The 26,746-nt window shown below is 36.3% G+C and overlaps 1 protein-coding gene across 5 annotated transcripts in view; it reads left to right on the top strand.

The window, feature by feature from the left end:
• The window catches only part of LOC145976969 (RNA binding protein fox-1 homolog 2), a 252,944-nt gene that overhangs the window by 89,572 nt on the left and 136,626 nt on the right, over window positions 1–26,746 (top strand). For 4 of the 5 annotated variants that reach the window (XM_083108556.1, XM_083108554.1, XM_083108552.1 and 1 more), the window contains one exon: window positions 5,070–5,112. Coding sequence is in view for 2 of the 5 variants with exons in the window: in XM_083108552.1 (XP_082964678.1) it covers window positions 5,070–5,112 (43 nt within the window). In the remaining 3 variants the exon portion in view is untranslated. Of the gene's footprint in view, window positions 1–5,069; window positions 5,113–24,727; window positions 25,399–26,746 lie in introns of those variants that run through there. The other variant, XM_083108553.1, reaches the window with a different exon arrangement.

The following is a 26,746-nucleotide window of genomic DNA, read 5'->3' as shown; positions in this document are numbered from 1 at the left end:
GATACCATTATCCGAAACAACTCGCAGTTCACGTATCCATTACCACGTACATGGTTATCCGCGCGTATCTCAGGAACGTAACTTTTTATCGTAGTCAGTGAGACATGCTATTACAATTATTACGGATTTCAAGTTTTATCTGTTATCCATCCAGTTTTTCGCAATTGCGTGGATAGTAAACTTGTTGTTTCTTCAATTATTGCAAATTTAAAATTATTGAAGTTTCAATTAAATAATTTCTGTAATTCTGTTTTTATTTTCTTATTTATATAAAGTAAATTTTATTTAATAGCACAGAGATATTGCGCGAAATTTCTCTGAGATATTCTCGTGTTTATATTTACTTGTAATAAATTGTATCAATTTAGAATAAATTGGTTACATCGAGAATTATATTGAGAGAAATGTTGTTACGTCGAATATTAAATTTTGAATGAAAAAATAACACGAATTCTTTGGAAATTTTATTACATTACGCGAGTACCGGATACACATATCAATTCTGGATTTACTTTTTTTTTTTCTACTTTCATTGGACCACAGCGGAAATACATATTACACGGAAATATGGTACACGTGTATACGATTTTATAGGCGAGTATTTGTACGTAGCTGGTTGTATATAATGCGATTTTGCTGTGCGCGCGTGGACCCTGTCGCGGATATTATTAGTTTCGTATTTTATTGTCGGTCTTACAACCCACTTTTTCTAGCAGCACTGAGAATTCGATAAGATGAAAGGCACCTAAGTGATACGATAGAAATACGACGGAAACGTGATGCTGGCGGAAATATTGGGCGCGTGGGCGGAATTTTAAGACAACTGTATCGCGGTATACAGTTATTACTGTATGCGCACGAGTAATTGATTGCCAAAAGTGCTACGAAAGGCAGAGCATATATTAAACTAAAATTGGGAGACTCGACGAGAAAGTGGCAAGTGCTTTAAAAAGTGCGCGAGTCGATGTATATAAATCAAACAAAATGTACAAAAATATTTTTTCCTCAAAAATCATCGTTCAGCATATGCGTCTTTCTATAAATAGATCAGACAACAGTATAATTAATTTTTGAAAAAAATTAATATATTTGATTTTTGACTTTTTTACGTCTTCATCTTTTTCTTTGTATCTTTTTGACAACACGTTTTACAAGTAAGATGGACGTTTTTATATAGTCGTTCTGAAGAAAAAAAAAATACGAGAGGAGTTTATGATGCTCTAGCCTGAAAAGGACCTTGCCGAATGATTTATTATTCGGCTGACCTCGATTCGGCCAGTGCTTTTCATTTGGCTCTTTTTTTATCTTTTCTCTAACCACCATCGCCTTGCCCAACCCATTGCTACTCGCGTACCTTCCGGTTTTACTCCTCTTCTCATTTAAATTTTTCAGCCGTTCTCTCGTGACATTGTTAGCCAGCTCAGTTTTCTGGACCGATACATTAAACCTTTGCGAGTTTGTTTAGCGCCTTATGTTTGACGCAATATCACTGGTGATTGTAAGATTCCAAAGTATCGAAGAAATTAGTATAACACATCATTTCCCTGACAATTTCTCTGAAGATATTACATTTTTGCATATATCTTGACATGAATTTTAAGAATGTCTATTAGCAAATTATTATTGCTAAAATTGACGACATTTTTAAGATTGATTTAATTTTAAGTGAAGTATTAGCTTTAGCAAGAGATTTCAGAATTATTTTTAAAGATATTTGTAGGATTGAATAAGAGATAGAATTATGAAGAACTGTAACAATTTATTAAATCTTTGTAAGAAAATGTACAATTGGAAAAACATGTGCGAGATGTTTATAATGTGCACTATCTGTGTATGTTTTATGAAAATTAAAAAAATATACACAGTTTGTTTTTAAAGTTTCAGCAATCTCTGGTTAAAGTTATGATGAAATTGCAGAGAAGGTCTCTTCTATTTATGATACTTTAAAATTGAGTTTATTAATCCTGATAACGAGCAAGAGGAAAGGCTTTAGCATTTAAGCACATTTTCATTATATCATACTACAAATTTAGTGGCAGATGTTACGATTTATCAAGGCCGCATTTATTATCATAGCGCAAAGCGATTCATTATTTCCGCCATGGGATTCTCGACCAAAACTTCCGGAAGTTGAGCGGAGAATTCACGAACGAAACTCGGTAAATGCTCGTCAAACTCTCAGGACTTTCTCGCCTGTTTGAAAAATAAAGAAAGGGAGTAAGCGAGGCCGGAAAGAGAGAGAAGGAGAGAAAGAGAGAGAAAGCGCTCTTCACTAGATCAAGCGTAATTTAGAAATTTAATTTGAAAAGTTTCTAGGATTACGGCACACTCGGAAATGAAATCTGCGAACTCACCGTAAAGTCGTTAGCAAAAATCGCACATAACGTGATTTGATAAACAAAAGTTTTTTTAAATCGAAAGTTTTCTTTTCCTTTTGAGAAAATGATAAATTTTAAGCGACATGTTTAATTTTTACAATATTTTGTATTTCATTTCTGAGCATCAATATTGTCGAGTACTTTTGTTTTATAAGTGAGAATTTCAAAGGGAAAAAGTATGAGATTAAGTATCGAGATTAAATTTAAGCAAGATAAATTGCTCTCGACTTACATTAACTTTCAACTTATATGTGAATTACATACATATTATATTAAAATAGACTTATACATTTGATTATGAATAATATAAATGATTTATTAAATTAGATAATTAAGGTCATATCGTAAAGTTCTGCAGGTATTTTATTTTTCTATACGATTAAAATTTTCATTTATTATAAAAATTAATATAATTTTAGCCATAAATATGTTTAAAAATTGTTACAAATTAAATTATTTTATCGCGTAATTTTAATTATTTAATCGTGTAATTATTAGGTTTTTAATTTTTGGCAAATTCATTATTGACAACTGTTGAATTTTCATTTCACATTACGTCTATATGTGCAATTCATACTGTTAATACAATCGAAATTATTTCGTATATTAATTTTAATTTTAATTGTCCACAAATAGACGCAGAACTGAAATTATCCATAAAATTTATAATTACATTTTACTCGATACCTGATCACGAAACGCCATAACTCATTCAATTTGCGACTGATAAAAATCTATCAAATTACGATATATTACGCGTTAATATAAAATTGCAATTGTAGAAGCCCAAATTAGCTACTACTATTACGGAATTGTAATTTTATTATATAACGCATAGTCATTGCAGTTGATGCGTGGGAAGAAATATCGGAATTATCAATGACTTGCGGCAAAAGCGTTTCGATTTTATGAGAACCAATTTATGCGTGATTAAAAGTTTCTAACGCAGTTGTAAGTGTGGCAATTCGATTAGAGTGTGCATGTCGACGCGCCTAATTCGACAGCGCCCCGAGGTTTTCGATTTCGATCACTAGTCCTTCTCATACGCGATAACTTCAATATATATATATATATATATAAAACGTGTGTGTATGTATTTACACACACATATATATAAAGCGCACACCCTACAGCTCTTCCAATTACAGTAGGTTTGCAGTTGCAGTTCCGCCTGCAGTTGCACCCGATTGCGCACACGTAACCCCGAAATTCGAGAGATGAAATTTATTGCGCTATACATTCAACGTCGGACGATTGATTGATCCGACCTCTTCCCGCTCGTTTGCCATTCTTTCGGCTATTGACTTAGGTCCTGTAATTATAGAACTCGCGCAAATTTCACAATCGGACGCGAAGAAAAGAAACGCGTGGACTTCCAGAGTGCATTTCTCCAGCGACAAGTGGCGGCTTTATAATTTTTATCAGTATCAAAATTGCATCCATCTGTGATCAATAAATATATACCTTTTTTTTTAATTTTACTTTTATTAAAAAAATGTTACACACGTGTATCAAGTGAGTGTAACGTAATTCTCACCTCCATTCTGCCGTCATGCGGAATGTAATTACCGTTACGTAAGTTTGCGCAACAACGTCGTCGCCGAGAGCGAAAAAACGCGTCACGCGAAACGCAAAAGTGACATTTACCTAGCACGGCGCGGGCGGACATTCGCTCGTACACCGCGCGTTTAGAAAATAATAATTTTGATTCCAACACGGGCGCGCGTTACGTTACCGTAAACACAAGCCGCAACATTTTCCGTCGGCGAAAACCGCCCGTCGGTTATTTTCGTTGCGGCGTTATATCCGTGGACGGGAGGAGGGACGGAGGGGGGGAGGCCGTAATTAACTCGCGCAAACGCGACCGAACGGACTCGCGGAAAATCGCGCGGCACGTACGACACAGCTCTAACTGCATTTCGCCTCGATTCACAACTGCAACGAAAACTGCATTCTCACGTGGCACGTGAGAGTCGAGGCGGCGGATAAAAGCGGCGCTTTAATTACTTTCTCTCGCGGTTTCGCGGGAGAATGGACGTCTCGTGGAACGAGAACGTGGTTGGTGGGCGATAACGAAGGAGAACGCCAGAAAGTGCAATGAAAATTCTTACGCAGCAATTTCCGAGTCAATCCGCGTATTCGCGATTTCCATTTTGAGACCGTACTCTTGCAGATTTGCCTCGTAAAATCCCTCGGCTCTCGTCGGGCTTTCGAGCGCTTTATTATTGAATGGCGCGGGAGTCTTTCATCCGTCGGTCAATCGATCAACTGTCAAAAAGACGATATGCGATGTATCTTTCTGTTGCCAATGATGCTAACTCCAGCTGGATGAAGTTATAAGCGTGTTCTCCGAATTTAATCTAAATTCTCCGCGTGGGAAAATTGGCGTACGGCGCTATTATTCCGGAAGCTGGTATGAAGTCGGACGTCTCAGTTATGCAAATTAAAGCGAATATCGCGCTTCAAGAATGCGTAATACAATATTTAAAGTGAATTTGAAGTACATTTTGTCGTTTCTCCTTTATTTTATATATTGCGATTTTCTTATCAAGAAAAACAACGTCCCTTTAAATATATGGTCGTCTAATTAAATATTTATAAAGGTAAATTTAATCAGTAAGTAAGGACTATTTTTAAATCATTTTATTCATATAATAGAAACTACATTTAAGATTTTTTTATGTGTTGTAGGTCAAACTATCGCGCCAAAACGCCCCACCGAATAGGACATATTGTAAGTAGCCAACGATTTTTCATAAAATATTATTTTATGATTAAGATTATTATCATAGAATGTACTAAAAATTAGGACGAAAATTGTGAACATGGAGATATATTATATTAAAAATTATTATTTAATGCATCTTAAGTGGAATATCAATTTTGTTGCAAATGTGAAGAATAGTTTTCGTGAAAATTTATCGTAGACAATAATATTTATTTTATATAGCAATTATATAATTTTAAAATTATTAAAATTCGTGCATACAAGTTTCTATTGTGAAACTAGAAACTAAGGCAAAATTTAAAAATTATGCAATTTAATATTACATTTAATGTGAACATCTTTCAGTGATTTTTAAAGAGATAAGATAGTTGATGCAAGGTTCTTCTGAGCGTCGATGTAAGAGTACTTGAGAGTACTTGAGTATAATTTTTAATCTCTTGCGCGTTTAATCCGACTTGATTCTGAGATGAGTTTAGAGAACATTTTCTCATTACAGAGTTTGTATATCGATTTTTCCGTGGATCGCCACGCGAGAACTTTAATCTGATTTTATCCTTTATGTTCAGAATGATATAAGAATACCCGGTATAATGCGGTAGACTAAGATTGAACACGTATAAAAAATCGATGGGTTATATATATATATATATATATATATATATATATATATATATCCTATAAATATTTAATTAGGTCGCGAACGTGCCGCAAGACTAATGTCTGAGATTCAACGCAGGATAGGTTCTTACGTGTAAACGGATAATGAGAGATTTATCATTTGAGAAATGTACTCGTAGCTTTTAGCAAGTAACGTTAATTAAATCAGAGCATCAAAAGCTCTTCTATTTTTATTTTATAGCACCAAAATTACTGTTTATATTATAATTAAAAGAAATTAATTTTAAATTTATAAAAAAATTTGTGATTGCAAAATGAAAAATCAATCAATCTAAAACACGCATTGTGTACACGTAAGAGAAGGATTTCGTTTTTGTATAAATGAATCAACCATTTGGAAATAATATCTGATTGATATTGTTAAAAGTAAACTGAACAAAAGACTATTTTTTTCCTGTAAAAATGCATCAATACGGTAGAAACATCATTCGAGATAGCAGTTGCCCGAATATCAAACGGCTAAAATATATTTTTCTGGTTTCAAAATATTCGTCGTAATGTTTTTATATGAACAAAAATTTAAATAAAAACTTAATTCATTTTATCGATTTTTCGAAATTTGATTTTCTGTTCGAAAATGAAGCGCGTTTCTAAAGCCGCAATGACAAGTGGATAAAAATTTGGGCTATAATTGTATTAACGATCACATAAAAGGAAACGGAATAAATGGAAAGTGGTCGAGGAGAAAGCAGCTGATGCGCCAAATCCGGCGGGAAGAAAACAGGCTTAATCCTCTTATGTCCGTCGCAGGACCACTGTCGGAAAATGGCGTTCTTTGCTTGACCTTAAACTTGACAGTAACATAAGCAGCACGCGCGTTGAAATACACTAACAGTTGGCGATTTTTCTCTCGTGATTTTTCTTTCGATGACGGAGCGGGAAAAAATAAAGTTTTTCAAAGTGCAAATTGAAAGCAAAATTGCGAAGAAAACAAGTATTACGTAAATCTTTACTCGATTGAATATTACTCACTGGAATCGGTTGTTCTGTGCTATCATATTATTTTAATCTTTACAACAATGTATTATTACTTTACGTCATCTTATCTTTCTTGACGATATAAATAAATTTTATGCAAACCGTACGAAAGTTATAATTAATTATTTTATTTTGCATTAGATTAATTAAATATTGATACATAAAATCGTCGAATTAAATGCGGCAAAATATAAGAAACGGAAATTTATGAAGAAAAATGAAGGAAGGTTTTTGCACGTTTCTCCGTTTTTATCATAAAGAATTTGTAATTAGACGGCACTTTTATGGAAAAGAATTTTAATTTTCTCGTGTTGAATTTGAGGTCAGAAATTAAGTGAACATTTCGAAGTGAAGTTTTTGTCGGGCGAATTGTCGTTGAAGTTGTTTCAGTTTTACGTACTTCTGGCGGGCACATAGTACAAACTTTGTAAAATAAAGAAAGGAACGCATGTAAAAGTTTCAGCAATATTACATGGCGAAAGGCTCCTTCTCTCTTTGTTTGAATATAAAAGGGTTGACACTAATTACATGACTTTCATACATTCTAATGTGGTATAAAAATCTCTTGGGTCAAATAGAAAAAATATATACTAAGGAAAAATTTATAAGTTTTCTAAATTTTTAGTTAATTTGGGAAAATAATACTTTATATTCAAAATAATTAATGAAAGATTTATTTATACTATTTCTATGATTACTAAAATACAATTTTTATTGTGCGAATATGGGATGTAGAATCATTATGAAGAAATTTGAAATTTGAAAAATTCTACAAATCTCGTGTTGTAGACATAGGAAATATACGGAGTAGGCACTCACGGAAATAACTTTCAAAGCTACGTGGCAGCGCAAACGTGAGTACTTCTCGTGGATGAGACGCAGATCCTGCCGGATCCTCGCGATTTTTAGTGCGAGTAGGATTAAAAGGTAGGATTAAGTTGACACTTTTTTTATGCGAAAAATATGTATCACTCATACATGATTTTCATTTTACAACTACTGTAATATATAATTCGACCAATTATTATGTGGTATAGTTATAAAAAAATCTAATATGAAATATTATTACATCTTGAAAATATGACGAACTCTTCTCTTATAATTTATGAAATAGGTATGTTATAGCCAGGTAACAACGTTGTAATGAAAGCAGAAGTTTTTGTAGTAAGAAAGTATAATTGCGTGCGAGGTTGAAAAATAAATTCTGCGTTTCCGGCAGCTCCGGCGACCGCGTTGCATTAAGTTTGTGCTTTTACTCAACTCTTTTATATCTCATTTTATACGAATTTCTAAATTCTCGCGAAACCAGAGGGAACCCAACTCACAGCTCCTGCAGTTCGTTTCCTTTCTCGTTGAAACGCCCTAAATCTTATCGCCCAGCAGCAGTCCGGCGAATACAGCCCTGAGGTTGGAATTGAAAACGCACCCGAGGCACGAGAGGGCAAGTACGAGAAAGAAAGAGAGAGAGAGAAAGAGAGATTCGCGAGATCATGAGACGAGGAGACGATATTGGGCAAAGCCATTTCGAGAGGAGGATTTCCTGGGAAAATCGTGCGATTGAATTAGAATCGAGGATATCCGAAGTATTCCTGCGGACGCAAGAGAGAAAAAGAGAGAGAGAGAGAAAAAGAAAAAAAAAGATACAGAATAGAGTATGTGTACACGCACATGTGTCTGAAAGAAAAGAGGACAAGTCGCGTGAAAAGCCAGTCACGGGAAAAGCGCAAAGTGCTCGACGAAAATCCCACATACGCATCCTGGAAATGTGGGAGGGATTACATCAACGGGAAATGCTTTAATAATCTTACGGAGGGAAATTTTCCTTTTAATGGTAAATGTTTTAATAATCTTGCAGATGTAGACGAATATTGGACGGAAAATAGAGTAAAGATAAGAATGGAATAAAGATGAGAAATACAAGAGCAAATACGTTTCTCAAAAAGCGCGAGAATCGCAAAGGAAATATTTTGTTATAATTGCGAATTATATTTGTTTTAGTGAAACCCGCGATGAATAATATTTCATCGAGAATAATAAAAATAAAAAATCGATATCTCGTAAATAATATATTTTTTCATACATTTGCGTGTTTCACACGCTTATTTAATATCATTGTAATTAAGATTCCGTTCATATCGTTCCATGATAATGTCGCTTATGCAAAGCCGCGATGTGTTACGTTAATTATGAACGTGAATCAATCCTCGTAGAATTTATTGCATAACGGTATCATCAATGTAAATTATACGTACACAATGAAACCTCAAAAACGGATCGTGAGTGCATAATCGCATCTCTCGAAGGTGAAACTGATTATCTAAAGGTGTCGTATTATTCCGCGAAGTAGATGGAAGATCTTTTTAAATCTAAAAGATGTTTAGATATAGGAAAAAAAAATCTTTTATGGATACAAGAAATAAGTAATTAAATCAAATGCCGTACACTAAATTAAACAGGCGATTAAAAAAGAGCCATATTACATAATATTAGGCTTGGAGTAGCCGTCTTTGCGCTCACGCTAATTAAATCTCTTGCCTTGCAAATTAGCCCTTTGGCGAAAGGAGACGGAATGTCAGTTACAGGAGGCGCGCACAGGAACGTCGTCTCTCTATTCTATATTTGTCGTCGGTGCGGCTTCCTTTTCATATACGAAAATTTAAATTTTCGCACAAAGCAATATGCACGAGTATCGTGGGCGTCGTGCGTTATATACGTCAGTTATATGCAACAATAATTAATGTACTTTAATTGAACGTAACATCATCACGAAGAAGTGGCGCCGCATCCTCGGGAAAATATTACAATAATTTTAAATTATACCACCCACACAAAATAACTATGTAATATTTAGAAGTGGGAGGACTAGATAATATTATTAATATTCTCTCTTTCGTACAGGCTTTATGTAATAATTTACTTTTCATGCTTCATGAAAGAATCACTTATGTTTTCAAAAGTCGAGAGGATAATAAAATTATTTATAAAGTATCTACGTATCTTTCTTTGATGATAGAAATAAAAGCATGTATTTTATAAGTAATCTATATTTATCGTTAAAACATAGGAAAATGTGAATCGTATTATACCACGATTATCACGATTGTAAAAATAGCAATGTAAGTAGCATTTGGTTCGGAAATAGAACGGGTAATTGCATACGGGACCGTGTCTGTCGTACGTTACAGATTCCGGAAATCTCCGTAATGGAGAAATTCCGAGGTTGCATTTGCGCGTCGGCAATGATTCCGGTCTCTCTCGCATGATTTTAATTTGCAGCAAGCACTCGCAGGTGTTCCGATGGTGAATCAACGGGATCGTAAGAGCTTTTATTCACCGGGATCCATTACGCTTCTCGCGGCTGCTGCGGGGATTATGAATAATTCGAAAGTATTTGCTTTTCTGGTACAACCGGGCTGAATTAATAACGGACGGATAGCGAAGAGCAGTCTTCGTTATTATTGGCTAAAGAGCGCGAACCGCTCGATTTTCACACTCTGTTTATAATTGGAGATTGAACCGACGATGTGACGATACAAATTCTGGCTTTTAATAGACTCTCCGGTAAACGAGTTCCTAATTTTGTATCGGAAAAAATGTGGCGATCTTTTTTCGATTCAATCGATGAATTTTTAAAGAAGGATGCTTAAAGTTGAGGTATCTGAATTTTACCATGAATATGGGATACACAAGTTTATAGGAGAAAATAATTTTTATTATTTTTATATAAAATTCGAGGTGATACAAATATTCAGTTTTTTCAGTTATCACGATTTTTTAAACACCCTATGCTTGCTTTTACTACACAAAGCTTGTCTCGTTTCAGTATCGCGTTACATGAAAGCTTCGGGCGAAAAATGGGTAAATACAACGGACGTTTCGTACACCGTAGGGATCCACTATCGAAAATATAAAGGTGTACTAGTCAAACGTAATTAAGAAGGTAATTACAGAGCTCGGTGATGGTATTAATAGAACTTTATCGGAAATAATAACAGGATATCGTGTTACACACACACACACACACACTGCACACACGAATGTAAGGGAATAAATATTTATTTAGACTTTCTCTTTCTTCTCTTCGTTGTCGAATGTGTATCGGTTCACACTCGAATACAACGGGGCCTTTACGTAGTTTCTAAATTAAGCGGAGGAAAGAAAATATGCAAAAATACTCGACACAAAAATCAATAATCTATATTAAATTATGAACCATGTAACATATTTATTTATAGATGACGCTCGTATATTCTTTTTCCATCCGTGTTTTTAAAATCAAAGCTGTAATCAATAGTGCAGCTTGTTTTTCATCCCTTATCTAATTAATAATATAATAATCTTATATATCTTAATTATCTTTCTTCTTTCAATTTACTTTAAATACTTATTCATCATTTTAATTCAATACTTGACAATATTTGCCATGCAGTGTAAATCATATTTTTTTTCTCAATTCAAAAGGAATAAAGTCAAGTTGCATCAACATTATTTTAGATATAAACGAGACTTAAATATGTATTTCCATCTTTCTTTCTAAATAAATAAAGACAGATATATATTTAAATCTTATTAAAGCCAAAATGACATTGGTGCAATTGGGTCTAAGAAACATCGACCCAGATTTTATTTGTTATCTGGTGCTCTCTGCAATACCGATCACGCTTCGCTAGCTTCTCTCGCGGTTACCAGACGCCCCCGTCAGATGGCATCGCTCGCGTCGTTTCAAAATTCGCGCGAAAAATTATCTCGAAAGTTTATTTAACAGTTTGGCAAGATGCAAAGAGCGCGACGTCGTTTCGGCCCGTTGAGCCGAAGATTGTTCGATTTAGAGATGTCCAGGAGTATCTTTCGGCGTAATATCAGGATCAGCTACGAACTGAATATCGAGTGGGAGCAACTGAATCGAGAGATTTGGGTATGTGCGGCATAAATTGTCTTTTATCGCGTACTTGTTTCTCTCGACGACTTGCAGCTACGTGACGTTCGCGCGAAAATAAACCTTATGCGAACTTTACGTGAAGTATAGAATCGCGTACAACTAATTAAGTTAATTGAAATTATGGCGAGCGATAGCTCTCCAGAAGACTTTGATGATCAATTTTTTATACAGTCTTTTGAAGCACATCGATGTTTATCGTACACGCTATTTATTTCGGATGAGCCAAAATAATTTTATGAATTCTAACTAAATAATACGTCTGATAATACGATTTCGAAAGGATCCTTTCAATTATATATAATGTTCTAAAATCGTCTCACGCTTTTTTCCAAGTAAATAGTTGATATTTTGTGATAATAAATATCGTAAAAATAAAAATATATAAATCGGTATAGAGCCCATTAATTAATCTAGTCTATCTGGTCTGTAAAAAATTTATTCGAAAATTAATCTTGAATTATCATCTCATGAATCGTTATCTAAAGTTATTTTGGAAAGATATATGAGCAATATTTATATTACGATATTGGATTAATATCGATTTTTATTATCAAATCTGAATCAAATATAAATTTGATATTTCATCGAAATTTAATATTCTACTTTGGATGATTTCAAAGTTAACTGGCAAAAATAGTCATATCTGTCCGATATTTTAAAATGGCTGGAGTAAAAATTCGAATATTGTCTTGAATCGAAACCGAGTTGGTAGACATCTAATGCCATCCGGCGTTTGCTTTGAAAATGCAACGCGACTCGACCGATGTACGATAGCTTTGTCGGTAAATGCTATCTCGATAACGCGAATCCCTGTAACTTGGCACAAATACAGCAACATACTTCCTTCATCTCTGTCGATGACTCTTTTCCGAAATGCATATGACATAATTAATTATAAAATAATTGGCATTATGAATAAATATTCTCGTATAACGTCAACTCTGATTCGACGCTTTGACTTTATTGAAATTTATCATTGGACGGCGAACAATTATATGTAGCGAGGTAACTGTGCTGGAAATTGCGGCCCTTTGGAAACAACGCAGCCGTTTATTTGTTTGAGATTATTCAGTCGCGTGGAAGCTGCGAGTGCTAACAAATGGAAATTGCACGGTGAAACGATCGCTTGTTGTTGTAACTCCGCGCTCGCGAGATGATACGCTCGAAAACACGACCGCGTTATCGACTGAAATTGAGAGAGCAATGTCCGGGAGAGAGAGAGAGATGTCAGGTTGATCCTGACTGAAATAATCGCGTAAATATGGCGATGCCAAAGCCTTTTTCTTTTTATCAATTAAAGAAAATTGCGTAAATTTTTCGGGAAAAAACATTTTGGGATGTTGCACGCATAATTATGTATTATCTCAAAAAATTGATCTAAAAGCTACTTTTCAATTTTATAGACAGAAATTATATTTCTATTATTAAAAATGATATTCTCTCTTATCCAAGATCTGGATTTTTACATTCATAACTATACATGTATATGTATATTTATATATGTCAATTTTATTAATGAGCTTGGAGAACTCATTTTCTATTTCTCACTTTTAATAATTGAAGTATTTATTGTTATACGTTTTAGACTTATTAGATTTATTGAGTAAATTTTTCATGAATAGATTTACATAAATATAGCATCCATCGAATACAGGATTGATTGATATTTGACGAAATAATTTATGTGATTATTTTTATATGGAATATTTGTGAAAGCGTAATGGAAAGTTCCATTACTTAATTAAAGAAAATAGTTTCAGATGATTCAACAAGAAAAATATCTATTTTGTTATCGGAATATTTTTAAAGCGCGTTTAGAATATCATGATTATCGCAGTTGAAATTTCTCTTTTCCGAAGAATTCTATTTTTCAAATATATTGGACAATATTGCAAAAATCACAAAATTATATCATTTATTTTCAAATGATAAATAATTTTAATGTGTACAATATTTTAAAAAATCTCATAATGACCAATTTTTATATTTCTGCGATCATTTTATATGCGAATTATTTTTTTTATCATCTTGGAATTCTCTTGCTATGAATATATTTAACAATTGAGTGAATTTTTATTTGCCTGTAATCATTGTATATGATTTATTAGTTTTTATCTCGAAATTCTCTTGTTGTAAATACATGTGTTACGTGTTGATATTTCCAAAGTTCATTTTATTGGAAAGCGGTTCTCATTTTATTTACTCGATTTTCTGGGTGGGCGATGATAAATTTTTCAAACAAAAGCGCAAGCTTTCCAATCGATTTATTTACGCGTGCAAGACGAAGATTCCTATCGAGATTGTCGTCGTCTATTTTCGGTTAGACCCGCGATTGTCCTCTCTTCCTGGCGCGCGCAATTGATTTTAGCTCCCGGGACTCCATAGCGTTGCCGAGGCGTGGTAGAGCTCAGATTGAAACAACCGACCGATTCGCCAAATATACGCGGCGCGTATATTTAGCTGGAAAATTGAATCCGTGCCAGGATACAGCCCTGTAATCCGATCCTCTCTCCGCCGCCGAAAGGGGATGTTTTCGCGTTTCCCGCAGGATCCGCTCGCTCGCGTCGTCCGCCTGAAAATAATTACTCTTATCAAAGAACCGCGAGAGAGCGAAAGAATCGAATTCGCTTGTTCAGCGAAAGCAGGATTACAGGACAATCTCTGGCTCGCAACGCGAGCACATTTTCCCACCTCCCTCGTTCAATAATAACACCATTGAATTATGCAATGCGATAGCGTGCGACATTTAGCTTTATAATTATAACGTGTGTCAATAACAGGTTAATATTGGCAAAATGTGTCAATTAAACATTCCGTCGCGTTTCATTTTCATTATAAAGTTTTCAGATCTTTCAATATTGCAATTTTTCAATTGATATCGACCATCTTGATAATACGGTCGATATGAAATTTTCGTTAAAGTAAAATCTGCTTTAAATTTAATAAAAAATGAAATTTTATCTGTCTGTGAAATCTTTAAATTTCAATAGTATGTCGCCGTAATTAAATCCGATTAAAAATATGTTCGTCGAATCAATTTGTTAAAGGAAAACTAAATTAAAATTTGTAGTATGAATAATATATCACGTTGCAAAATTGGTACAAATAGCATATCAAGATTAGATTATTTTTGTATTCTTGTAAATCGAATTAGACGTGTACTATCCGTGCCGGGGAAGGAGATTCATATCTATCGAGAAAAATGTTTAGGAAGCACACGATCTGCTTTGATATATGATAGGCCGCACGTGGGGATAATTAGTATCATGCTAATTATGCGCTTATCGAAACTCGAGACCTGTCACACACCTTGAAATCACTCTTTATGTAAATATCCTCCGCGTTTCTCGCCTCGTTTCTAACTTGAGACTTGAAAGAACATCCTCTTGACGTGATTTCTTGGACTTTATCTTTCCATCGTTTATGCGAGAGAAATCCAATGCGCGCAGATGTGTTTAAATATGACGCTGTGTTTAGCTCTCTTCCTAATCTGGGCGCAGATCGGAAATAGAAGCATGAGAAGCTTTCATGAAATCTGATCGATTTTTGACTTTCATACAAAATTGAGAGATTTATCCGGAGAACATATATATCACGCAAGATGAGAGCTAAATATTCTCCCTCAGACGAATTTATAATTTGTTAATTTTTAACATTCCCTATATTTTTTAACGCAATAGATGCGTTAATCAAACGAATCCGATATAAAAGGCTTGAGACCTGTAATCAAATACCTTCAATATAATTTTCCTTTTTCCTAAGAAAAATAATTGAAGAAAATAAAGAAAAATGGAGATAAAGTAACATGGAAAAAATATAGTATATTGCGTTTCAAAAGAAAATAAAGATTTATATTAAAGAAGAATTTGTGTCATTCTTAATAGTTTAAGCATTGCCACACAATTAATGGCATCGGTTTCGCCGTTAATGCGGGTCCCGGATAAGTTTGTTAAAAATTGTTAAAAATCCGTCCAATTTTGGCTTCTATCCACGGTTTACTATCGTAAATGTAAAAAAATGTGACTTGTATAAATTGTGAAATATTTTAATTCTCTTAATAGCATAGATATATTTTGGGGTAGCAGATAATAACTTAAGATTTACGTTCAGCTTATCGAGATGTTGATTCAGTATCAGATGTAGTCTATTTGTACTTCATTAACTCTATGTGTATGCTTCTAAAAGGGACAAATAAACTTGATTACCAAGAAACTTAAAATTAATTCTGGATCAAAGTTTTACAAACATGAAATTTGGATAAAAAGTTGCAAAAATTAATTATAATTTAAAAATAAAGTTGTAAAATGAAAAAATATATATACATGAAATATTTTTTGCAATATATTTTTTTAAGTTCAGTGATAATTATTTCTTTCGACAAAAAGACTTAACCGGAACTCTCGATTCGTAGCTGGTTGAGATAAATTTGTTACTTTTCTTATTTCTCGCTTTTCGAAAGTAGACCGGCTCGGAATTTCCGCTCTGTTCTTTTTATCGTTGTTTTCATGGATTTTATTTTGTAGCTGCGTCTAAGAAACATTTGACCTTAGCAGAGTCAATTCGTCAGAGTCATTGCACTTGCTCGCTATTTGCAAAAAGTTAAACTCGCATTACTCGCTATTTTTAATCAAGCAAATAATTAGCATATTTTAGGTAGTATGTCTCTTATATTATTTGAAAACTATAATAAAAATAAGTAGAAAGAAAATTTATTCGACAAAATTAACTCGTTCATTTTAATACCAATAATTTCTCTTTATTTTCATCAGTTTATTCTTTATCAAATAGCTTTCTTAAGAGGATTAAAGCATATATAATTAGCGGTGAGTTCAGGGGAACTTTATGGTTTGTTGGTACTTTTAAGCATGACAAACGTGCCATATGCCCGATTTCTACCATCTTACCGTGTTATAATTATACTTTGTTACCTAATCTAATTTAATCCGATTAAAATTATTTAAAATATTACATACGCAAAGAGAAATATTTTCTGCATTCAATATGTTTTTTTTCCAACGCGCTTTATCACAACTTGTTTTACCCGCGAAATTATCATTATATTTCGAATTCTGGAGTACGGGTAAAAGCTGCACGCTTTCGCGAACGCGCGCTACCATATTTTACCGCACAATATGTGTTTTAAGAGGAAAAAGAACGCGAGCGTGTCCGCCCCTTGCGAGATAAAACGTTCGTGGCGTGCATCGCGTGTTCGCTACCGTCGAGCTGTCCTCGTTAATCCGGCCGCTGTATGCAGCCCTAAGGTCGTCATGATATATCGGAAACAGTTGTAAAATCACGTAAACTAACTTTGAAAAAACTTGAAAAGGTTTAAGTAGATATTTAAGCGCGTTTCGTGCGTATTTCGCTGACAAGATTGAGCGCACATTGTCTTTGCGGAAAATTCAGACAACGTAGTTCATCGAAACAGCTGTTCAAATAGTAAAGTGTGAATGAACTCTTTCGTGTGACACATACATAAATTTCATCTTATTTTTATTATATATTTAAAGAAACTTGAGATTTAAAAAAATTATTTTTTTTCTCAACGTCATGTAATTCGATTTATACATATATAAATATCGTAGTGAACGTTGCGTGCTGCATTGGAAATATTAACACACATACCATAGTGCATTTCTATTTTGCTCTTTTGAGTCGCATGGGAATTTGAATTAAATAAAGAACCGTATCTCATCGAACGCGGATTTTAGACCTCTTACACGAAAATTAATTATTCGCACTGTCGCAACCTTGGCACTCTTCGCTCGCTGCATCACAGACACGCGGATAAGATATTACAGGTGTGAAACATGGTATCCGCGTGACACTACTTTTCAACGAGTCTAACTTTAGATTCTCCGAAATATATTTCCGAGAATCTTAAATATATTTATAGTATTTTTGAAGGAAGGAGACAGAAGGAACACAAAATCTTGCAAGATTTTCTTCGGAAATATTCCACTGAACGATTTCGTTTCGATTAAATTGCCTCAGTTATCGGCGATTAATGAACGGTATTCCTTGGCTGAAATACCTGCCGTTCGACGATCGCGGATTGAATTCTCAAGACGTTTACGAGTTTTCAAGGAGCTTTTAAAGTCGTAATACCGCGTATCTTTTAAACTAACGGGCCATTAAGGAAGAAAAACTCTCTCGCCACAATTACGTGACCAATCTTGTAAAAAAACACACGCGTTGCGCGTGGACAATGACAGCTAAATCGTTAACGGGCGAGATTTTGTTGAGCGAGCGTAATTTTGCTGAGAGCCTCTAAAAAAGATTTCGCGATGCTCGGAGTTTGGAATTTTACGCCTCGTAAAGTCTTGTACTTGGACGCAAATATAGGAAATAATACAGATCGTACTCTCTAAAGGTGAATCAGTGAAAAAATCACTAATTTAAACAGTAAAATAAGATTTCACTGAGAATATATTTTTTGTTATTTTATCTTATCTTTATTTTTTGTTATTTTATTTTATCTTTATTTTTTGTTATTTTATCTCACTGATTATGGTCAGTTAAAGTAAAATTCACTGTAAAACCAGTAAATTCCACTGTAAAATCAGTATTGCTAGTTCGTTCGTTTATCGCTATCTCTCTCGTATTTAAGTTTTAGTCATAAGAATTATATAAAGTTTGCAAAGAGCGATAGATAAAATTAGAAATATTCGATTTAATTCTGATACAATCTTAATAGAGGGGCTTCAGATATTAAATCGATTTCATAAATCGGACAAATAAATGTCTGGCGACTCAAAAATTATTCATTCGTTATTTATTTAAAAACAAGTTCAATATGCATGTAATACAAGTAAAATAAAATTCTTAATATAATAAATATTTAGTAAATATAAATAAAATTTTTAATTTTATATGAAATGGATAGAGAGATGAATTGTTTAATATTATTGATTGAAACAGTCAAAATTATTAACTAATTCTTTCAATAAAATATCACTGATTTACAGTGCTGTATAACTGCTGTAATCTGTAACTATTTACTGTTTTTCAGTGATAATACACTGATTCACTTTTAGAAAGTACTCTTTCAGTTGTCTAAATTCGTCGAATTATTTCGCAAATCAATTTTGCAATTCTTTCGCGCGACACATGAGAGCGCAACAGGGTACACGTCGATTAGTGATAGTTCGTTATCATTGTTGATCAATATCGATTAGAGGCTAACCAACAGTTTGTCGGTCGGCTGCGTTATTGATCGGGCGAGCAAATTCGCGTACAGTGCGGCAGCATCGGTTGAATCATGTTACGCAATACGGCAGTGACATTTCTCATTATAGAAGCTTTGAACTTGTTTATTTTAGTTTATGATAAATGTCACTTGCATGTTGTATAACACGCTTCTATTATAATGGGACGAGACACAATGTAGGAAATTAAATTCCACGAGATAGTTGACGTAAAAGTGGAGAGATTCCGATGGTTTTTTTCTTTCTTTTCGATTCGCATCGCACAATCGTAATGGGACGGAAGTTTTAAATCCGCTTTCCACGTGTCAAGCGAGATTATCGCGATGTTAGCAGGAGTCGCTATACTCGCCGGTAGATTCTCAACACCGTTCGCTCTCGTAGTCGTCATGGAAACGCCTCTTTGAGATTCTCCCTCGACTCGAGTGTAGGCAGTTACTAAAGAAGGTACATAGGATGTAAGATCCTTAGGAAAACGACACTGCTCTCTCTCTCTATCGTAATATCGAATAACATAAATTGGCCGATAAATCTAAACTATTTATAGTTAGCGTGCTCATACATTAGTCAGCAATTTGTCTTTGCATCTTCAATTTGCTTCGGAGATGTTTCTTTAAACCATATCGCTGATACAAGAATATATCGCGCGACCGCCTCGATTTATTCGATTAACTCGCGTGACCTTTTTTTTTTAATTTTAGTAACAGATTTATTTATTTGCGAACATTGAATCTGGGTTCTTCGAAATCGATAATGACTCGGATAGAACGGTATTTTCTCTCTCTATAAACGGCAAAGTGTTCTTTTATTTTCCTCCATTAGAACGGTGATATCGATGCTTAAAGGAATCGTCCTTCGTTGGAATTAAGGGATATAGAAAGGATAAATCCGGACGAAGAGTTGGAACGATCCTCGCGAAATCCCGAGCGACGAGCGATTCATCGTATCTTTTTACCCGATCGGATCCTCTTCGTGTCACCCTTCTGTCGCTTGACAGTGGCTTACGGGACTCCGTTCCTCTCCACCGCCTTCGAAATCCGCAGGCCGATATATCGTAAAAAAAAAAAACAAGAGAAAAGTATTCGGAAATCGAAGATGACCTATAAACCGAGATGTCATCGCGATATAACGATTGATATGCGACGACAAACCTTTTGTTTCTTCTTTATAAGGAAATATTTTATGAAATCGAATAAGCTGATTTTCTTAAGAAATAGCTTAGTTTTTTTACGGCGCATTTATCGACTTTTTTTCCTTTGAAATATTTTATTTCATTTTATTTCATTTTATCGATTTATTTCATTTATCGATTTATTTCATTTATTTCGCATAGCTATGCTATAGCTTGATTGAATTTTTTTCGTGTAAATCTTATTTTGAATTTTAATTCAGAAAACTCCTTCCTCTTACATTCTTTATTGACATCAAAATCTGATTATGTTAATTGTTATAGATACTTATGTGTGTAACTTAGTAAGAAATATAACTTATATTCACGCGAAAGATTTCTCTCTCTCTCTCTTTTTCTATATGAAATAAATGTTATCATAAAATCGGAGTAAAATTGTTATTAACAGTTAATAAGAGATATAATATCTGGATACCAATAATACATTATCGATACACTTATAAGCTGTAGATCGTGTAATCAGGCCGTTAATCAAATATTCATTAGACCGTCTAGATGCAGCGTCATTTAATTATTAGATTTATCCGTGATTCACGCACGACCCCGCTGCCAGAATTTCTATTATGTTAATCGTTAGATGCGACATTGTTCGCGTCGTCCATATTATATTATCATCGCGCGGATAATTATCTCCGGCGACTAATGCCGCGTTTTACCCTCCAATATAACGAGCGAGAGCGTGAATCCCTCGGCCCATATATCCATAATGCTTCGCTCCTGCATCCCGCACGATACTTTGTCGCTCGCCCCTTTCATTCCCTCCCCTCAAGACCCGATAAATTTATCCTTCTCGATCTCTCCCGCCCGCCCTCATTCTTCCCCCTCGGGACCCCCTCTCGCGTCGCCCCGCGTTTTCGTCCGTGAGGTCGGGCGTAAAACATTTATAGTGTCAGGACCGTGTAAACCGCCGACGAGAGAGAAGGTGCCGGCATACCAGGACTCTGAATGGCGTCGTCGGGAGCGCGCGCATGTGCGTTCCAGCTGCAACGCACGTCCACGCGTAGAGGGTTCTAAAAATACGCGCGCGCGCGGCCACCCCGAGTGCACTTGAAACTGCAGCGGCAGCCGAGTTCGCGGGAAGAAAAAAGTGGATTTTACGACGGTACCCGTTACCTGATTCGATATCGCGTGCGCCGCCTCCTCGAGGAAACTAAACACGAAAAGTGCATGCATGTAACGAGCAAGGATTCCCCGATTGATTGACTGGCGATCAGACCTTTGGTTCATTATTATACATGTCTAAATATTTGTCCTCTTGTAGACAAAAGGTTAATGATACTTGTTCACATGGCGAATTAATCAGAGAATAATTTGCTATATCGATTCAAGACCAGGTTGTGTAAAGAGAGAGAGAGAGAGATTTTTTGTTTATAGTTGTCCTCTTTGAAATATTGAGGATAACAATATTTGCAGTTTTCTGTAATTTTTTTCTCTCATAACATCTGCAAACTTTTTCATCGATCTCTTTTTCTATATCTCTTTCCTGAGATAGCACGAACTCCAGTCGACATTGGCTCATCACTCGACGTTATGGTGAACTGCATTTATTTGATATTTCCTTCGATATCGCGCGCGCGATATGCTTTATAGTCATCGATGGTAAATGCGCCGTGAATATATTCTGTGGATAAGGATATATCTCTATATTTCCAGCGTCGACGACGAGAATACAACGAGAATCCCTTTCCATCTGGAGGGCGTTCTGGCGCGTTATTCTAAGCACTATAGCTTTTGCACCCTCGTCCCATCTCTTGGTTTCTATGGTGATCCGAAGAGGGGTTGCGTCCCCTGTGGATCGCCCCGCAGGTTGATTGTCGGTGTATGTGTGTATATATATATATATAATATATAGCACTAGTTATATATATACATATATGCGAAGCGATCCATAAGCGACGAAACACTTCCTACTTCTTGCGTACGCAACTACTCGGCAGACGGTTCGTTTACGTTTATACTTTCCCTTATTCCTTCGTCCTCGCTCGTTATCGGGAAAGGTGTTAACGCAGAATAACGAGGCAGCGCGACGATGGATTCGCGATAAACTATAACGAAGCGGGGAGACCCTTTAAACAAGTTTCGACAGCGGGCGTCTATTTGTCAGTATTACGAGATTTTGCGGATTTGCGTTGATAACAACGGATGCGCGCATTTCGGCGAGAAAAATCCCGGCATCCCTCCCTCCCTCCCCCTCCCCCCCCCGCCCGCTCCGCGTCCCATCCCCAGGGTTATAAATTGTAATTGCCAGCGACTGGACCATCGCGATATCGCGCCTTTCACATTATTTCTCTCTCCCATCCCTGACCATCCCTGACCATCCCTGGCCGGGTTCCAGAGGGATAAATTGAACGGGATTTCGTTGTGTCTCCCGCAACTTCCTCTCCGACAGCTCTTCCGTCCAACTTTTGCCGCGCGTCCTCTCGTCAGTCTGGTTCCACTTGCGCGAACTTTCGTTGACTTTATTGACCCGGACGAATGCGGCGAACGCGCGACGGGACCGAAATAATAGTCTACCGCCTCGAGACGACGATGTAACTCAGTCTTGTCAGCGCCGTCATAATTACAGACCGCGATCGATAACTTATCATTCGGAAGCTCGAAGTATGTACAAGCCAGCCTACCTAAAGAGTTAATGGCTTTTCAAAAAATACGATACAATATTTCATGAATTTTGCTGTTTTTTTTACGCATACACGGTAAAAAATAAAATGTTTATTATAACATTTTTCACGTGTCCCAAAAAGTCCACTCTAAATTTTAAATTAAAATAACTCATTCGTCGTATGTTACTTATTGACGAACTAAAAATGTTAAATAATTGACATAATATTTTACATTTATTTTTGTTGGTGACTTTAAGTGTAATGTAAAAATAACATACAAATTAATTAAAAATTACATGAAAAAATAGTTATAATAACTCGTGAGAAATGTTGAGGACATTAACATATAATAGTAATTATATATTTTAACTTAAATTATTTGTAATAGAAACATTTGATTTTAGTAAATTTGATTATTTTTGTATGTCAAAGTTCAAGATTATTTGAAGATTCACTTTAACTTTTCTTAGAATGTTAAAATTGACTTTGAGATGTGTTGGTTGTTTAAAATGATTGTTAAAAATACTCAAAATAATATTCCATTTCTAAGAGACATATACAAAGTGTTATAAATTATGAAGGTGATATAAATGTAAGACATGAAAACGTTATAAAAATAATAACACAGGTTGTATGTTAATTTTACATTGAAGTACTAATCAAAACGTGGTAACACAAGAAAATTTTAACATTTTTTTACTGTGTATTTGTCTTTTGATATGATTTATTATATAAAAGAAGAATATATTGTAATCTTCAACATTTATCGAAAGATCAAAAGAATCTTCAAGTAGTAATTTATATATGCATAAAAGCAAAATTTTCTCAAAAGTATGTCACGTGGTACAGGTAGACATACATATGTCGGATAACTAATTATCTTTGACAGTCTTGTGGGAAGCGAAGATAAATATCTCCTACAAAGTTTAAATCGCTGGGGAGAAGAATTGATAAGATTTTGAAATTCCATTAGGTAGATAATCCACAGAGATTATACGAGAAGAGGCTTGTGTTATAAGGGAACGCGTACTCATCGCGCGAGCGAAATATGGATTAATCAATCGATGCGGTATTTTTTTTTCTTTTTTCTTCACGTTGAAATGTATTTCGGAGCGCGTTGATTAAGATCACGGGTGAGCGAAAAGGACATGTTGCAAGCGTGCTTATCGAGAAAGACGGTGGGAAAGAGTATCATTCATACGAATGGCAATAAAAAAGCAATAATGAGCACGCGATACGAGACGCGAATAACGAGCGATGAACGATTTCGTAATCCTGTGTAATTGCTTCGCTTCAAGAAAATCGTGAAAAAGTAAACGAGCAACCGATTATCCCTTCTCGTATCGACGAACGTCTTTCCTTCAAACGATTTTAGATTGATTGCGTGCATTAAAAAAAGACTTAACATTCTTGTTTTTTGCTGCAAAGAAATATTAAGTACAAAGTTTAACGAGCTATACAATCATAAAGTCACATAAATTATAATATATAAATTATAATATATAAATTATAATATATTAATATACAAATTATAATAAATAATAATATAAATAAATATAATAAATTATAATATATAAGAATATCCGTGAAAAAAATTATAACATATCTTTCATAAACGAAAAAGAGGATATTTGAGGAAGCGACTAATTTTATTTTTCAACTAAGATTATATTGAGAAAAACTCATAAATACACAGAAGCGTGTATGCATGGATAGTATCGAATATAGTGACAAAATACTCTTTGCAAGACGGTAGCCGTATCTCAGCGAATAAAGACGTTGGTATACGCGCGCATGTATAAATAAGAGGATGTGTTTGCCGAAACGTCAAGTGTAAATCCCGAGTCAATCGCGTCGCACAGTCTCACGGGCTTTGATTAACCGCGCGTACGTATACATGTACACGCACACATGCGCCCAAATACGTGCGCTCTGATCGAGCTCGAGCCCGCGATAGTACGCGAGGGCGACCGCGAGGCGGCGCTGGCGGCGGCGTGCCTGGTGGCGTCGCTAGTGGTCAATGGCGCCGGTTGATAGCGGGATCGTTGTTAGTCACGTCGGGACCACGTACAGTGACGGTCGTGGAGAGATCGAGAGTCGTAAAGTCGGCAGATAGAGACAAAAACGCGGAGCGATCGTGAGGGGAGCGATATCGTGGACAGAGAGCGTCGCGCGAGAAAGATAGAGAGAGAGAGGGTGACGGAAAAACAGCGGGCGGGCGTACCACAGTACAACGTCGTCGTTCCGTTCTCGATTCGGCCGCGAATCCGTCGATTCCTGCTGCTTAATCCGGTGCGTGGGTCCATTCGTACGTGCGCGTGCGTGTGTATAATCGCGTGTGTGTCTACCTCGTTTCGGTGAGTGCGGAAGTCGAGGAGTCGAGGGGACGTGCGTCGTTGTCGTGTCGATCTCGTCGTTTGTGCCTCAACATCTCGGGCGACGCAGGGACGAGACGCCGCGACGGACACCGCGTCATAGTAGTGTGCCTAAAACGCAGGAAAGAAGGAGAGATAGGAGCGCCCGCAGAGAGGAAGAGCACAAACAGGCGGCTTAGAAGAGAGGCGGCGGTGGAGGCGGAGGTGGGGGAGGCGGCGGTACGGAGTGACGGATTTGTTTTCTTGCACAACGGTGGAGCAAAACGGCCTCAAACTGTGGGGCTCTGGGGCGTTTTTCCTTCCTCCCCAAGGGATGTACTACCCTGTAAGTTTCTTTACGTTTCTTTACTCTTGACGGACGAAAATAATCCGACGTACGCGCGTCTCCCTTTCTCGTTTTCCCCGCTCGACGCTCCGAAAATGAGCCAACGTTCGTACTCGCCGCGTTCTTACGCCCCTGTTCTCGTTCGCGACGAGGAAAAGCTCCCGAGAGCGTCGGTTCGATAGGAGGCGCCGGGTCGACGGACCACGCTATCCGTCGGCGTCGAGCTCGCGTCGCGATTCGTCGCGAAACAATCGGACCGAGTGGCGGGAAGAGTGCCCTTTACCGCTGCTCCTTTCTCCCGGTGATCGCCAGACGAGCGGCCGACACTCTCAAGTAACGCTCGAGCCCACTCGCATTCGCGCGCGTTAATCATCCTACTTTAATTCCGTTCTCCCTCGTCGTTTTCCCTCGCGAGGAATCGGTAGTCATGTTCTTCAACTTCTTTTTTACGCAGCTTTAAACATGTGACTTTCCTTGAATCGCACGACGCGATGCGTGGCACGACTTTCATCGATCCGCCGTTCGTGTCTAGTCTGCCGGAGAGCCTGCTCTTCCTTTTTTCCCTTTTCCTTTCGATTCTCGCTGTTTCTTCGTCGCGCCAACGAAATCGCCGAAAGCGGTCCGACGATATAAATGTCCTTGAGCGTATCGCTGGCTCCGTTCGTTGTCTCTCTCTTCCAGCGAATCCTTGTTCCCCATAGCCGAAATTACAATATTGTAGGTTATGTTCGCCTTGGTGCCGTAAACGAACGGCGATAGAGATAGATCGATGAAAGAAAGAGAGAGAGATAAAGATAGGGAGTGTATATATAAAGAGAAAGGGAAAGGATGAGAGGGAGCGTGAGAAAGAGCGAGACGGCGTTATTCTTACTGGCTAGCTCGATTTCGGAGGGACGCCTTGATTGTCGACGGCGCATGGCTCGAGTATTAACGAAAACGAATGTGAAACTGGGGAAATGCTCTTCGATTTAACGGCGAGAGAGACGCGTTGTCGTTTAACAGACGCTGCGCGTCACGTTATCCAGTGAAAGTTAAACAGCCGCGTGTCCTGGCTGCTACTAATCGCATACGATAATTAAATATGAATAATGTTTCACGATAAGTAACGTTCTAAGATTATTATCCGGGATTAGCCTAGTCTTAGGTATAAATGATAACCTTGGAATGTTTTCTTTTTCCTAGAAAAAATGAATGGTTGCAACAATAGCTGAAAATTCGATTTGTTCGACAGATAGCATGAAATTACTTTATTGTTAAAGACATGTTTTTATCGTGGAAAAACATTCCAGTGTCATTTGCTTTGAAGTTAAAATAGCCTTCATTCGGAATTTTAAGTATGCTTTGTCGA

This window comes from Camponotus vicinus, unplaced genomic scaffold, assembly GCF_025532165.1.
Source record: "Camponotus vicinus isolate PSW18456_S1 unplaced genomic scaffold, iyCamVici1.0 SCAF_9, whole genome shotgun sequence".
NCBI classification, from domain to species: domain Eukaryota; kingdom Metazoa; phylum Arthropoda; class Insecta; order Hymenoptera; family Formicidae; genus Camponotus; species Camponotus vicinus.
The sequence above is the reverse complement of the archived record's forward strand: the minus strand, read 5'-3'. Positions and strand labels throughout refer to the sequence as shown.